The following is a 15374-nucleotide window of genomic DNA, read 5'->3' as shown; positions in this document are numbered from 1 at the left end:
AAGCGGTGCATATAATGGATGGATGGATTTTTAGATCTTGAGTAAATCGCAAATATATTTGTGCATCTGAACAATACGTGTATAAATATGTTTGAGATAAAAAAAAAACACTAGCACCCGACCCCAGATCCAAGCGCTTTTCATTTCTTGAGTTTTTAAGTATTTTCCATGAATATCTAAGTATTTTCAAGGATTTCAAGTAACCATACGAACCTCGTTTTGAACTTATATAAGTGTTCTCCTTTATTTTCTAAATGACTCACCTTTTCTGGTGATCGTGCCAAATATCTTTCAATGCAAACTTACTGCTTTGGCGCCATCTTGTGGTATTGTGCCAATTACTAAAGATTTTTTGTTTTTGATTGTTCTTGTCATAGAAGCTGTTTTCCTATTCAGTTTGCTACGTTCCTGTTTTCCTATGTAAGACATCGTAATTCAAATTGGTTCAGGATTTAGAGCGCAAACGTTGATTTATTTCCTGGAGCGTTGCGACTTAAATTCGTAGCCATTACCTGCAGGGGGCGATGTCGTATATACTACGACAGGAAGCGGTAAAATCTCACTTTAAACCGGTATATTTCAATCTAAAACACAAATAAATCATATTCAAATAGTTTTTTTGGGATACAACTTCAACTAACGTTGTGAACATTTACATTTGGCGTCTGTTTATTCAATACGAAACAAAGGACAAAGTCTCCTCCAATGATAATTCGCCTTCTAGATGAATGCGTGTGTATCGGATGATCTGATTGGCTGAGGTTGGGAACGGGAGGCTGTTGCTCACTTACTTTCGAGTCCAGGGGAAAACTTGGCGAGTTTTTTTGTTGAAGGTGTTTTATTTGTAAAAATTTCCCTCCTCGGCTGTTGTCGAGTAGATATGATTTACGTATGAAATTGGACTCACTGCCGATGAAAATCCTCGCCGAGGCAGCCGGATATCGAATTCGGAGGACTTTCGTTGGCGTCCTCGGCTGTAACTGACCCGAGTGCCACCATGCAGGGAAACGTCGGCGTTTACGCGGTGAAAAGGAGGAAAAAGCCCGTTCAAAAGAAGTACGTACACTCTTATAATCATCTTCTGAGTAAAAAAGAAATAGTAAACGTCATCTTATCGACGCGCCGACTACGTCATTTTTACAAGTTTTTGTTGAGTTGACGTCATAACCGTTTCCCAGATTACTGTGTCCTTATTTGGTCACATTTGGGCATTTCCGGGCAGGTAGCTGCGGGTTTAGTGATCGCGGCTTGTGATTTCTGGCTGTGCGGGTCCCAGGCATGCTTTCACCTGGGGGATCCATGGGCCAAGGAGAGAAAGGAGGGGTGGGCGGTTGATAAGCAATTAAAAAAAATCTACAAAAGTGATTATTTTAACATCTACACGCACGAAGGTGCAACACAAAGTTCTGCAAGGAAGGCGTACATAAACATGCACGGAGACATACATCTCTCAAATCGCCCACATGTTAAGCACATATATGAACACACCCACCCACATGTAAACAAGACACACGACGATCTCAAACACACTCGCACACAAAAAAAAGTCGCGATGTACATAAAACCTGCTCTAAATAAACAAGGTTCTCAAATTCAGACGTGTTGTTCCAGTTCTGACGAGGTCTCCAGGAAAGTCATTGGGTTCGTTTCCAGTGTTGGGAACAATACTTTCGAAAGGTCATTCAATTTAGTTACTTTCTACTTCTCCTAAAAATTACCGTAAATTCCGGACTATAAGCCGCTACTTTTTTTCCAAACGTTCTACCCTGCGGCTTATTCAGTGATGCGGCCAATTTATGTAATTTTTCAAGGCACATGACGCAGCTTACAAGCTAAACGCAATCGAGTAGTCCGATAAAGAAGGAAACAGAGCTACTGCATGCAATCTATACCTTGCGAGCGTGTTGCTAGCATGTTTTTGAATAAGGGCGCGTGGGACGAAGTCTATACGACAAAGTCTCTTTCCCATACTAAAGGAGGACAACTTTGATGACGTCAATTAACGGGAGGAAGATGAGAACAGTTCACCGTGATGGGGTTTTGGGGTTTTTAAGGGTTATTGATCTATCTTCGTTATTCATTATCCATTATCCGTTATCGGTCAGTTCATAATACGCTACAAAGCCTAGGAGCCGGGACACTTACTCTCAGCCAAAAGGCCAAGCTAAGGTCCTAGCCCTAAAGCCTTGCTGCGATCATTGCGAATGCACCGTTCCCGGAGGTACTACATGTACGTATGTTTTTATTTAACAGACCCGTTAACTGTATTGCGAGCGTGTTGTTAATAGCGTTTTGCTACCCTTCACAGGCACGGTTTGGGATGAAAGTTATAATATTATTATTAAAGCTTTGAAAACTCTCTCGGTGTACCGTATTTCTTTGTAAATATGTGTAACCATGTATAATATGTATTTGCAACTGTATTTTTTTGTAATGTATTTATTTGTATTTATTTTGGACACTTATTCTGATAAGTCTTGCACTGACCAATTAAAAAGAAGGGGCGTAACAGACGCGGGGGATGACGGGAAGTGGGGACCGGTAAAGGTGAGCGTTTGTGGACACGGCAGACAATAGTGGATATATATATTTTTCCCACCCTTACCTTTGGAAATATACACTTTTTTTCCTTGGATTACTTTTAACGGGACCCGGACTTTGCAGGTCTGCATCAAATTTTAAATACCGGTATCATTTTCCGTGGTAATGCCGGCTGTGGATTTTGAACTGTGGACTTTATATTTAGTTAAAATCGCTGTACTCAAAGTTGGCTTAATTTTGCCTCGTGTTTAAATGTGGGCGCATGCGGCCTATATACAGGTGCGGCTTGTGTAAGTACAAAAGCGGTAATCCTCATAAAATGTGGTGGGTGCGGCTTATAATCAGGTGCGCTCTATAGTCCGGAATTTACGGTAACTGAGTTAGTAACTGAATTACTCGATAGTCAAGTCAAGTCAAATTTATTTATATAGCCCTTAATCACAAAAATGTCTCAAAGGACTGCACAGGATTACAATGACACAATTACCTGATCTTAAACCAACATGCGGGCAAGGAACAACTCAAAACCTCAGCGTGAGGAAAAAGAGAAACCTTGAGAAGGGACCTCACAAGTGGTATCCCCTTTTCAGGATGACCAGGGCGAATTACATTTAGCATTACAGTACACAAACATAGTAAACACTAGGTAACATGTTAAAGATTTGTCCAGAAAGTGCATGACAGCAGCGACGCCCCCAGCCTGTAAACTAGTCCAGAAAGTCTATGACGGCCACGACGCAGCTTCCCATCACTGCCAGCTGGTCCATGCAGGCGTTCACATGCTTCAGGTCAAACGCTAGTAAAAGTAACTAGTTACCAGGGAAAGTAACTATTTCCTTTACTATAAAAAAAGTATGTCAAATGGTAAAGGGTCTGCATTTATATAGTGTTTTTCAAGTCAATGAAGACCTCCCGAAGCACTTTAAAAAGTGCTTCACACTTACCCATTCACACACACACTCACACACCATGCAAGGCGCCTACCTGCTTATTGGGGGCATTAGGGATTCAGTGTCTTGCCCAAGGACACTTTGACATATAACATGGAGGTGCCGGGAATCTAACCTGCGACCTCTTGAGCTAATCTAACAGGGTGCCTATGCAGGTTCTCGTCTTAGTAAAAAGCCTCGCTGCAGCATTTTGTACGAGCTGAAGGCTCTTGATTTTGGACTTTGGGAGACTGGAGTGAAGATTCCAAAATATTGAAGCATTAGTCCTTAAATCTGCTAAAGAAAAAGTAGTTTGTTTGTCTTAGCGCTTTTTTTTTATCATGTCTTCTTTTTGTTAGTAACCAGTTAAAGCTCCATACTGGTGGAGTAGGAATTGACAAAAATATCTACAGCCTTGTATTACCTGCACGATTCAAGACCTAGGAAAAAGTAGTGATTTATAGTCCAAATACTATGGTCACTCAGTTTTTATTCTAATGTGTTAGAGTGCCCCTCGCGGTAGAAGATATATCCACAGAAATGATGCACCTTTTGTTGAAATTCTTACTCCGCAAAGAGTAACTAACTCAGAAGTCAGAGCGGTTTTGACGGTTCAACTAGTCGGCTGGTTTAAAGCTTTAACTGCTGTCAAAGTTAAAGCTTCAATTGAGCCGTTAGAGCTTCTTCAACGCTTTAACTCCGAAGTTAAAGCTGCTTTAACTATTGCACTGCTTGGGTACTTAAAAGCTTTAACTACTGTCAAAATTAAAGCCTCAACTCGGAAATAAGACTTGCTTTAAAGCTTTAACTACCGTCAAAGCTATAGCTTTAACTCAGAAATTTGAGCTGCTTTAAAGCTTTAGCTGTTGTCAATGTCAAGGCTTTAAAGATTATAGTCAGCAGTCAAAGCTGCTTTTAAACTTTAACTGCTAGGTTGCTTTAAAGTTTTAACGGACTGTTGTCAAAGTTAAAACTTCAACTCAGAATTTTGAGCTGCTTCAAAGCTTTAGCTGCTGTCTAAGTTACAGCTTTAACTCAATGCTTTAAAGCATTAACTCTTGCAGGCAGTTTTATGATGTTTTCTGGGGTTTCCTCTCTGGAATAGGTAAAGTCAAGTTATGTTTATTTGTATAGCCTTAAAGAATATTCTGAGCAAATATGGAACACAGCGGTGACGTCTTTGGCCAGAGTTTACTTGAAGAGATGGAAATTCCGACTATTTCAGAAATCCGGCTGTCACGACCAGCACACAGGGTAGACCCAATCGCGTAACGTTTTCTCACAAATTTATTGAAAGAAAGAGGAAGGGCAGCGCCCGCGATCCGATGCTCACTGGACGCGGGAAGCAAGTCGTTCCCGCACTCGGATTGTGATCCGAATACGGAAGTGGATCTTCCATAGCGAGCGATGGCGGTGTCAGGGACGGAAAAACAGGTCGGTTGCCGGGACAGGGAGAGCAAAAGCGTGGTCGCAAACGAGTCGTAAGCCAGGACGGGGAAGTAGAGGTAGTCGGGATCAAAAATGGGTCGTAAGCCCGGGAAGGGAGAGCAGACGTGGTCGGGATCAAAACAGGTCGTAGCCAGAGACAAATTGGAGCAAAAACGGGACAGGCGGGAGTCAGGGTCGAAAATTGCTTGCCTTGTATGAACAGAGGTTCGCAGCCGGACTGACAACAGGGGATTGACAGGACTGGGTTTAAGTAGGGACAGGGAGCCAAGCAGAACCCGCAGCGGTTGGCGCCAAATGAGCGGGCACAGGTATAGGTGATTTACTTCTGTAATCATGACACCGGCTTGGCTCACTAACAGCTCTTTAAGGTTGTTTTGGTCGCTTTAATCTATACATTATTATTATGTAACAATATGCATAGAAAGTCTTTAAAAGTGAGAGAGAGAAGAAAGACAAACAAGGAAACAGGAAAAAAACCACAATAACTAAAGAAAAAGAGATAAAAGATGAAAAAAGAATGAATTTACATTTTCCTATGACTGAAAAACACGGGAAATATAATTAAAATGGTTATAAATCTACAAAAAATATTTGATGCTAAACAAATATAAAGTCAACAACCATGAATCCTCCCAAAATGTATATTGCCCAATCACAAGAGAAAAAAGGCGTCCTGGAGGGAACCAGCTGTTGATTGGTGAGGAGCCAGCTCCTTTTGTTCACTTCCAAGAGCCGGATCATAGAGACATTTAGGGTTTTCCCGGGCAGGGGTTTGCTCCCGCATATAAAACAGATGGTAGTGGTTTTCATGGTTACCAGTAGCACGAAAGGACTCTTGATCTGACTCAGATGCAGCACATTCATCATCAGGTCGCTGTTGTTTTTTTCGGTGTACAGTAATCCCTCGCTACTTCGCGGTTTCGTTATCTCTGGTTCACTGCTTCACGGATTTTAATTGTCTTTGTCATTAATATCAACATATCATGTGCATTATGCTCTGCAGCAAACAAATGACTGACTGGGGCAGGTTGTATGTGTGTGTGTGTGTGTGTGTGTGTGTGTGTGTGTGTGTGTGTGTTGGGTGGGCGTGTTTGCCTGTGTGTGTGACCTGTCAGTCAGACAGCGGGGCGGGTGCACAAGTGGCCACCAAAACAAACTGTGAAGCATGGTGTCAGCAAGCCTTTATCGGCTCATTACATTGAAAATAAATTAATCAATTAAATCAAAGTCTGGGGAAAGTCCGAAGAGCGCAAAGAAATGGTGATAACCAGTGGGTGCTCCGTGGATTATTATCAGGTTCGGAAAGACTGAGGCAGTGTCAGGAGAGAGGTCAGGTTGCCGGTCCGGCTTACTGCTATGGCCAGTCTACATAACAACCCTCACAAGCTAACCCTCCAAACATTTATAATAATAATAATAATAATAATTTCCTTGTATTGTCATTCTGTGTAACAATGTACACAGAACGAAATGTCGATTGCATCTGACCCGATGCAGCCGCAGCCAAGAGAGGGCGCCGCCGACCACTTTTTAAGTCTTAGGAATGACTCGGCCGGGGCTCGAACCCGAACCTCCCAGTCTCAAAGCGGGCGCCTTACCATCTAGGCTACTTATCTTAGTAACGTCAGATCCATTACCGGTGGAATGGATGACCTATAGCTACAACTCGTGGGAATACGCTACATTAAGGACAGCTGTATTTTATTCATCACGGAGGCCTGGGCAATTCGAGGATACCCGATGTTAGCGTGCAGCTAGTCAGCCGTTGTCTAAATCGCTTTCTTACACTTAAAGGAGAAGCCCTTCAATCATTGTAACCTTGGTGCTCCCCATTTCCTCCAGTGATGTGTGGTGTAATTACAGTTCAAATTATTGACTTTTAGCCAACGTTTTTGTTATTCATGTTGGCAAAAATTATAAAAAGATAATTGTCGTTATCGTTTTATCACCCAGGCCTAATGCCACGGGGATTAAACCCAAGTAGCGATGGTGACAGTGGAATCACTTTGAACTCTCGCTTGAAAAAACTGCTGAAGCAGCGCAATATTTGATTGCACTATAATTTTCAGCGACTATTACCCTGTTATTAAAGCACCCGGTCCATCTTGCCTCGTTGATACAATATTTTCCATATGCGTGCATTTTGTCCCGCTTAAATCCCGGAGTGTTGTTGTTTAGTGCGGCGACTCCGCCTGTGAAGACCAACCCGTCCAAGCGGCATCGGGACCGCCTCAACGTGGAGTTGGAGCGCCTTACCGGGATGCTGCCGTTCTCCGAGGAAGTCCGCAACCGTCTGGATAAGCTCTCGGTGCTCCGGCTCAGCGTGGGCTACCTCAAAGTCAAGAGTTACTTCCACAGTAGGTTCATCTCCATTTTAAAATACACCCAAGCTCTTTAACATGCGATTTAATTTCTCATATGGAGAAATATAATTTTCATCATTTCAATGTTTTTTCGGTAAAAAAAAAAAAAAAAAATATATATATATATATATATATATATATATATATATATATAATCGGGTGTACCAGTCCCACCAAAGATCCACATTCACGCTGGACTGGATGATGAGGTTTTTATTAAGAGTTGCTGCAAATGAATGAGTCACAACACAACACGTGGTAAGCTTCTCTGCTGGCTTTGATCTCGTTGGCAGCTCGTTGTAGACTGCCCGAAACATATCAAAGAGCTTTCTTTTCAGTTTACATAAAATACATTTTAGAATATCAACGATCACAATACATTTTTACATCCATTTTAACAAGATACTTTTAACAAGAGATCGTATAGTGTTTTTTTTTAACGTTAACAATAAATTCAACATATTTTTCTTTAGTCTAAATTTTAACCAACATCATCTTTTTTTTTTTTTATGAGAAAATAGAAATAATAACAATAACAAGTATAAAGAACGGGTACAATTTACCTGCAAATGAATGAGTCACAACACAACACGTGGTAAGCTTTTCTGCTGGCTTTGATCTCTATAAGGGGAATTAGCATTTTAGCACAATATGCAACTCCCGGCAAAACTAACATAAAAGGCGACAGAAACAAAACGAAAATAAATCCAAACAGCTTGCCAACCTCAATCACATTACTGTGCATGTTGAGAGATTTGTCAGCTATGGTTTTAATGACTAAAATTAACTATTTGCGGAGCACCAAAAGATCGTGTCTTACCATTGGCAGCTCGTTGTAGACTGCAAAAAAAACCCTACCTTCCTGTCGCAAAGTCTAAAGCCAAACCAAACCTTACCACATACCAGCAGGTGGGACTGTTGGACTCATCATTGCAGGACACTTAGAAACTATACAACATATTTCAGCAGGAATTTCAATAAAACAAAAGTTATTATTACACCTGTTACACAAACCTTCCTGTGTGGAGTTTGCATGTTCTCCCTGTGCTTGCGTGGGTTTCTTTCAGACACTCCGGTTTCCTCCCACATTCCAAAAACTTGCATGTCAGGTTAAGTGACCGGTCCAAATTGTCCCTAGGTGTGAATGAGCGAGTAAGTTGTCTGTTCTTGTGTGCCCTGTGATTGGCTGGCAACCAGTTCAGGGTGTCCCCTGCCCACGCCCCAAAGACGGCTAGGATAGCCTCCAGCATCCCTGCGACCCTACTGAGGATAAGCGGTGCAGATAATGGATATATATATATATGTATATATATATACAGTATATACACAATCCCTAGAAAAAAGTACAGAATCACTCGTCTTCGGCAAGCCCTCACTCAGACATTTTATTCTGTAGAAAAAACTCAGATGACAAACACAAAACAATCTTAAAGTCATTCCAAAGTGCAACATATTGGCATTCAGAAATGCTAAAAGAAATTAAGAAAAAACATTGCAATGGTCAGTAAATGTTACCTTTACAGAACAAGTGTAGAGAAATAAATATGGAACGACTCTATTCTGAGGAAGAAAATATGGAATCATGAAAAACAGCCAAGAAATGACAAAAAAATTACTAGTATTTAGTTGCTCCACCTTTGGTTTTTATGACAGCTTACAGTCTCTAAAGCATGGACTTGATGAGTGAGAAAAAATATTCTATATCTGGTGCCAACTCTCTTTGATTGCAGTTGCCAGATCATCTTTGCAGGATTGAGCCTTGCTGTGGACAATTTTTGTCAATTCCTACCACAAGTCTCCAATTAGGCTATTTAAAGGCCATGGCATTGACTGGATGTGTCTTTCTCCAAGGAATGCTTTCACAGTTTTTGCTCTGTGGCATAATGCATTGTCATCTTGGAAAATGAGTTAATCATCCCCGAACATTTTCAATTGAAGGAATAAGAAAGATGTCCAAAATGTCAATGTAAACTTTTGACCACAGCCATCTCCCCAGTGCATTTGCCTGACATACTGCCACATATCATTACGGACTGTGGGGAATTTTTATGTTTTCTTCAGGCAGTCATCTTTGTAAATATCACCGGAATGGCACCAAACAAAAGTTCCAGCATCATCTACTTGTCCGATGCAGAATTGTGACTCATCACTGAAGATAACCTTGTTCCAGTCATCCACAGCCAATGATTGCCTCTCTTTAGCCTATTGCAGTCTTGTTCTTTTGTGTTTAAGCATCAACGATGGTTTCCTTTTAGCTTTCCTACATAAAAATCCAATTTCCTTTAGGTGACTTTGCACAGTTCTGTCACATACATTGACTCCGACTTCCTCCCATTTCCTCTTCAATTGTCTTGTTGTGCATTTTCTGTTTTCAAGACATATTGCCTTTAGTTGTCTTGATGCCTACATGTTTTCCTTGGCCTATGGTACGCTTGACTTTAACAACCTTCCCATGCTGTCTGTACTTGGTCTAAATCTTCGATACAGCTGACTGTGAACAGCCCTCATCTTTGGCAACCATATGACTAAAGTTACCTTTTTCATGAAGTTTGACAATTCTGTCTTTAGTCTCAAGAGACATCTCCAATGTTGGAGCCATGTTTCTTGCCAATCCACTTAGTCCAGGAGCCCTCCAAGGGGTGACAACTGCACTGTTTTTAACTGCTGACTAACGAGCAGACTTAATCTAAGCTAGGTGCTAATGAATAAGCCTATAGATGCGTTTGAACACTTCTTAGGGCTTCCAAGACAACAAACTGCTGTCTTTCAATAAAATTATGCAGTAATTACTAACCATTTAATTTGTATGAGTATATACTGTATTTATTAGTGTATAAAGCACATTTTCGCTAAACATTGGATACAATGGGACTTGAACCCAGGTTGCGGCGGTGAAGGCGCCGAATCCTAACCACTAGATCCCCAGTGAATAGATAACACACGGAAAAGCATTCGATTTTATCTTATAACATAGGTTTTTTTTGTCACGGTACAAGAGATAAACGTTTGAGAATGAAGGAAACAAGGTCATCCGGTAAGATATAAACCAACAAAAAAAATAATGACGAGGGACACGAGTCTTTGGTGTAGAGATCGACTGCTTATTGGGCGGGCCGTTTATCGGCACCGATATTTGAGAATTTGACGGATATCGGTATCAGCTTTTTTGTTATTCAGCAGGCTGATTCTTATGGCTCATAGCAGCCGAGCCTTACCCTGGCTTCTACCCCTCCCCTCCACCTCTACCCTTGCTACCCACCCCTTGCGTTCTGAGCGTACGGGGTGCGGAGCCACGGAAGCAGAAACTGCACTCTACAGTCACAAATTGGAGACTGGAGCGAGAGCTCAGACGTAAGGTAAACACAGAAAACTCCCCTGAAAATGTAATAAACATATTTTTTTCTATAAATCTCACTAACGTTACAATGGGCAGGAGAATAAAATTGAAGCGGAATAAAAAGTGGCAGCTATGCTACCTCCTGAGTCCCAATATACCTGTAAATCAAGCCGCTGATTTCAAAAAGTCCGTGCCGTGGTAGAGAAGCGAGTGAGTGAGTACGAGATAGCGTAGAAAGTGTAATTTGTTTTAGGGAAGCAAGTTCAGGTGGAGACTGATCTACTAGCTCTTATTATTGCATTTGTTCGTCAATCAAGCGTGTATGTTTGTGATTTAGAGAAAGCATAAGTTGAAGGCTGTGTGATTAGCTGTTACCATAACAGTAGTTCATTAATATGGCTCTAAAACGGGAGTGCCCACACTTTTCAATTCGCCAGTTCTGTTGAAATTCCCATTGCTTTTTTGCACTTTTTGATTTAAGTTAGTTTAAGTCATGTCGGTTGTATTGAAACTTTTATGTAATTGTAAAAAAAGGCCAGAAAGATATTTCTGGTTTTATGTACCTTTTGTTGTGTTGAAATTGTATTTTGTTTACTGTACAAAGGTTTTGAGAGCTATTAAATTTTTATCGTTTTTATAACTAATGTTCTTAGGCCAGTTATTAAGCTTTACAGAACATGAGTATTGGCTTCAAATATCGGTTATCGGCCTCTCTCAATACTAATAATTAGTGACAGCATCAGTCCTGAAAAACCCTTATCGGTCGATCCCTACTTTGATGTACAGTGGAACCTCGGTTCTCGACCATAATCCGTTCCATTTCTTTGTACGAAAACCGATTTGTATGATCACCGAAGCCGTTTTTTCGCATTAAAAGTAATTTAAAATTGTTTTAATCCGTTCCAACACCCTGAATGTTTATCTTGAATATTTAACGTAAAGCTAACCCAGGCTAATCATACGTTCGCGTTAGCGTAATCTTCCGTACGAAAGATTACGCTAACATGAACGTGTAAAAATAAAAAAATCAGCGCGTTTACACGTCATTTAGCACCCAGGTCTCCACAACAAGTGGTGAGCGGTAAAAGGATAAAGAAAAGAATTATGAATAGGATTTCTTACCGGTCGGTAGAAGCCATGCTGTATTCCTGAAAGAAGGGAAACTCGCACACCTTCTTCATATTTTGCTATTATTTCTCTTAAATGCAATAGTTGTACGCACTACTCCTCTTTTTTCACCTGTAGCAACTTTGCTGCTTGCACCAACATTCTTCCGAGGCATAATTAGGGGTTAAAACACTCTCTTCACCGCTTTTGAAAAACGAAAACAGAAAAGGAGTGCGCGTTGCCTTGACAACAGTTCTTCACGAGGGGTGGGGGCAATCTACACTCGTACGCCGCTCAGTGTCGCCCCCTAGCGTACCGGCGTTCGAACTCCGATTTTTTTGAACGAAAAGCGAAGCAAGAATTTCTCGCAATTTTTGGTCGAGAACCGATTTGTTCGAACTGAGAGGCGTTCGAAAACCGAGGTTCCACTGTATCTGATGATGAATCAGACTTTGAAGGACATTAGAAATGCATTGTAGATTTTACGTTGGTATTCGTTTATATTTTAAGTTGTCAGTAAATGATTTTAATCATGGCTGCTCACATTTAAGAACGTTTGTCACTTACAATGCTTAGTCTGAGCTAAGAAACAAGTGAAACATACTTTTATACAGGATTTTAATACGATAATTAAGGGGTGCATGTTATACAAGACTATACCAAGACTAGTTGGGTGTATCCCTTAGCCACTAGGGTCATAGGGGCACCATTTCCTGTGGTGTGTCTTGGGCAAGTACAGCCTGGTGGCACCATCCCTCTCTTGAGGAACTACCAAGACTGAAATAGTTTGATAATGAGATAAAACCTAATCTAATCTATATCAATTGTGATCTAGTGGTTAGGATGTGGCGTTCTCACTGTCACGACCCGAGTTTGAGTCCCGTCGTCCAATGTTTTGTGATTGTGGTCATCGATCAAATACTGTAATATACTTCCATGAAACCTTGTGTATAAAGCGCACCCAACCTGTTGAGTTTTTTTTAGGAAAGAAAAAAGTGTGCTACACACCATTAAATTCAGTATGTGTGTGTGTATATATTAAATAAGTCTCACCCCTGGTGGGGCGAGATCTGTATCATTCACAGCTTTGGGTCCTCTAACAGAGGCATGAGATTTTGAGGGTTCACTACAGTATCTTAGCTGTTCCTAGGACTGCACTCTTCTGGACCTAGGTTCTAGATCAGGGGTGTCAAACTCATTTTAACTCGGGGGCCGCACGATAGAACAAACATTCTCTCAGGGGCCGGACTAGTAGATTGAGGAAAATAAAGAAATGAGAGAAAGAGGGGCAGGAAGGGAGAGAGTGTGGGACAACGAAAGAGATAAATAGAGAAAGAAAGAGAGAGAGAGAGTGAGAGAGAGAGAGAGCGGGATCATTGAGAGAGAGTGAGAGAGAGATGAAAGAGAGAGAGAAAAAGAGAGAACGTGAGAAACAAAAGATAAAAAGAGAAATAGTGGGAGGGGGGTAAGAAAGCGAAAGAAAGAAATCCAAAGAGAAATAAAAAGAGAGAGAGGAGAAAAAAGAGGAGAGAAAAAAAGAAGGGTAGAGAGTAGGGGAAAGAGAGAAAAGAGTGAGAAAGGGAAGAAAGGAGGAGAGAGCAAAATTAAAAAGACACAGAATGAAAGAGACAAAGAGGACCAAAGGAAGAGAAGGGAGAGATGGAGAAAGTGAAAGAGAGGAGAGAGTGAGAGAAAAATGGAGAGAAATACGGAGAAATACAACTACAGCATCTTTGTGAGAGGCACCTGGCTTTGGCAACATCAAGTGAACATATTTCAACTTGCAGCTCATTTTTTTCTTGTGCTTCCCACAGTTTTATCTTGCGGGCCGGATTCAATCCCTTAGCGGGCCTGATTCGGCCCGCGGGCCGCCTGATTGACACCCCTGTCCTAGGTGTTGTTTCTGGGATCTGTTGGAGCTACTCTTCTAGTTTGGGTGTTACTACCCCGAGTGCCCCCACCACCACCGAGACCACAATGTCATTGACTTTCGAAATCTTTTCCAGCAGTTCTTTCAACCCTTAGTACTTCTCCAGTTTCTCCAGTTTCTCCAGTTCCTTCTTCCTGATATTGGTGCCAGCTGGGATCGCCACATCTTTTATCACAACCCTCTTATACTCTTTGTCTACCAACACTATGTCGAGTTGGTTAGCCAGGAGCTGCTTATCACTCTGGAAAGCTGAAGTCCCACAGGATCCTCGCCCTGTTGTTCTCAGCGACCATCTGTGGTTTTGGCCATCAGGATTTGGGTATTTCTATACCATACTGGTTGAAGACAAGTATAGCGCAGTTTACAAGAATATTCAAAAGCTTAAGAGAAGCAAATAGTAAATATATATAGCAAAAAATATATATACATGTGTAATATACAGTATATCTATATTACACAAACCTCCTTCATATAAGGTTGACGGGCCGGTCCAAATTGTCCCTAGGAATGAATGAGTGAGTGAGGAGTTGTCTGTCTGTGCCCTGTGATTGGCCGGCAACCACTGCTTATTGTCAGAAGACGCATGGGATGGGCTGAAATGTGGGAGGAAACCGAAGTGCCCGGGGAGAACATGCAAACTCCGCACAGGAAGGCTGGTAGCTGGATTTGAAACCATGACCTCAAAACTGTGCAGACGCGCTAACCACACAGCCGCCGTGCTGCCCCTTTACATATATTTATGTGCCAATATTTGATTATTTATTGATTTATTTTCTGTATTCATTTATTTCAACTGAATTATGTACATACACTTTGTTCTTCACATCAATGAGAAAAAAGTCAAAGGCCCCCCCAAAAAAGCATCTCAAGTTTTTATATCTATTGTTTGAAGAGAACATTGCGGGTAGCATTTTTTTTTATAGCGACACATCACCACAGTGCCACATGACTAATGGATGTGGCACTGGGATGGCGTCTTTGGCAGACTGGTCTGGTCGGTCGGCGCCCCGAAAGACGAACTCCGGAGACGTAAGCCGTCCCCTCGAGCGCGTTCTCACTGCAACAACAAACGGGAGGATTCTTGCCATCACGTGACGCCCGCTCCTTGACCAACATGTCAGGGGAAATTCCTGGGTTTGTGGGGGGAGATGAGCGGCAGTTCCAGCGGGTTTGTTTTGAGAAGTAAGGCGTAGCGAGGGGGAGGATGGGCAGGAGGAAGCATCTTTGCGTGCCATACACTCATTAGTCAGGGAAAGAGTCATTGTTGAACCAATAGGACATCAACCAATGGGAAAATCCTATAAAACATTTTTTTTTCTTACCACAAAAAAAAAATCATTCTCCTTGAAAACCACTGTAAAACCTATAATGTTTTGTATTCTTAGAAAACCCTTACAGAGATACCACAAGGTTTTAAGGACTGTGCCTCAGGAACAGGCTAAATTTATAGATGGGCTATTCTTTTGGCATAAATGCGAACATGCAGAATGAGATCAATCAGATTTTTTAATGGTTACAGATACTTTTTCTCTATAGTAACAATACTGATATTGAGTAGTCATCAGTGTACCCTCTAAGCTACGCGCGTGCGCAATCGCGCACTGCCTGCACATTCTCAGCGCACAAGAAAATCTATCCAGCGCAATGTTCCCTCTAAGCTGCTGTGTGAGGTTTTAGAGTTTTTCAAGAACCGGCTTCTTTGGCTCGGCTCACTAAAA

At 41.5% G+C, this 15374-nt stretch overlaps 2 protein-coding genes across 4 annotated transcripts in view; one reads left to right on the top strand and one right to left on the bottom strand.

Moving 5' to 3' along the window:
- LOC148350389 (vesicle-associated membrane protein 8) overlaps positions 1 to 1061 on the bottom strand; it is a 9798-nt gene extending 8737 nt beyond the window's left edge. For 2 of the 3 annotated variants that reach the window (XR_015853062.1, XM_088356256.1), the window contains exon 1: positions 792 to 1050. The gene's annotated coding sequence lies outside the window, so the exon portion shown is untranslated. Of the gene's footprint in view, positions 1 to 791 lie in introns of all 3 variants that reach the window. The other variant, XM_088356258.1, reaches the window with a different exon arrangement.
- Positions 777 to 15374, top strand: part of LOC148350388 (aryl hydrocarbon receptor-like) — a 26693-nt gene continuing 12095 nt past the window's right edge. Inside the window, exons 1-2 of the mRNA XM_088356252.1 lie at positions 777 to 1056; positions 7098 to 7276. Of these exons, the coding sequence (XP_088212378.1) occupies positions 998 to 1056; positions 7098 to 7276 (238 nt within the window). The 5' untranslated portion in view covers positions 777 to 997. The remainder of the gene's footprint in view (positions 1057 to 7097; positions 7277 to 15374) is intronic.

The sequence above is a fragment of the Urocampus carinirostris genome, chromosome 16 (genome assembly GCF_059441175.1).
Source record: "Urocampus carinirostris isolate Australia breed hairy pipefish chromosome 16, RoL_Ucar_1.0, whole genome shotgun sequence".
Classification (NCBI taxonomy): Eukaryota; Metazoa; Chordata; class Actinopteri; order Syngnathiformes; family Syngnathidae; genus Urocampus; species Urocampus carinirostris.
Note: the sequence above shows the minus strand (reverse complement) of the source record. Positions and strands in the feature narration are given on the sequence as shown.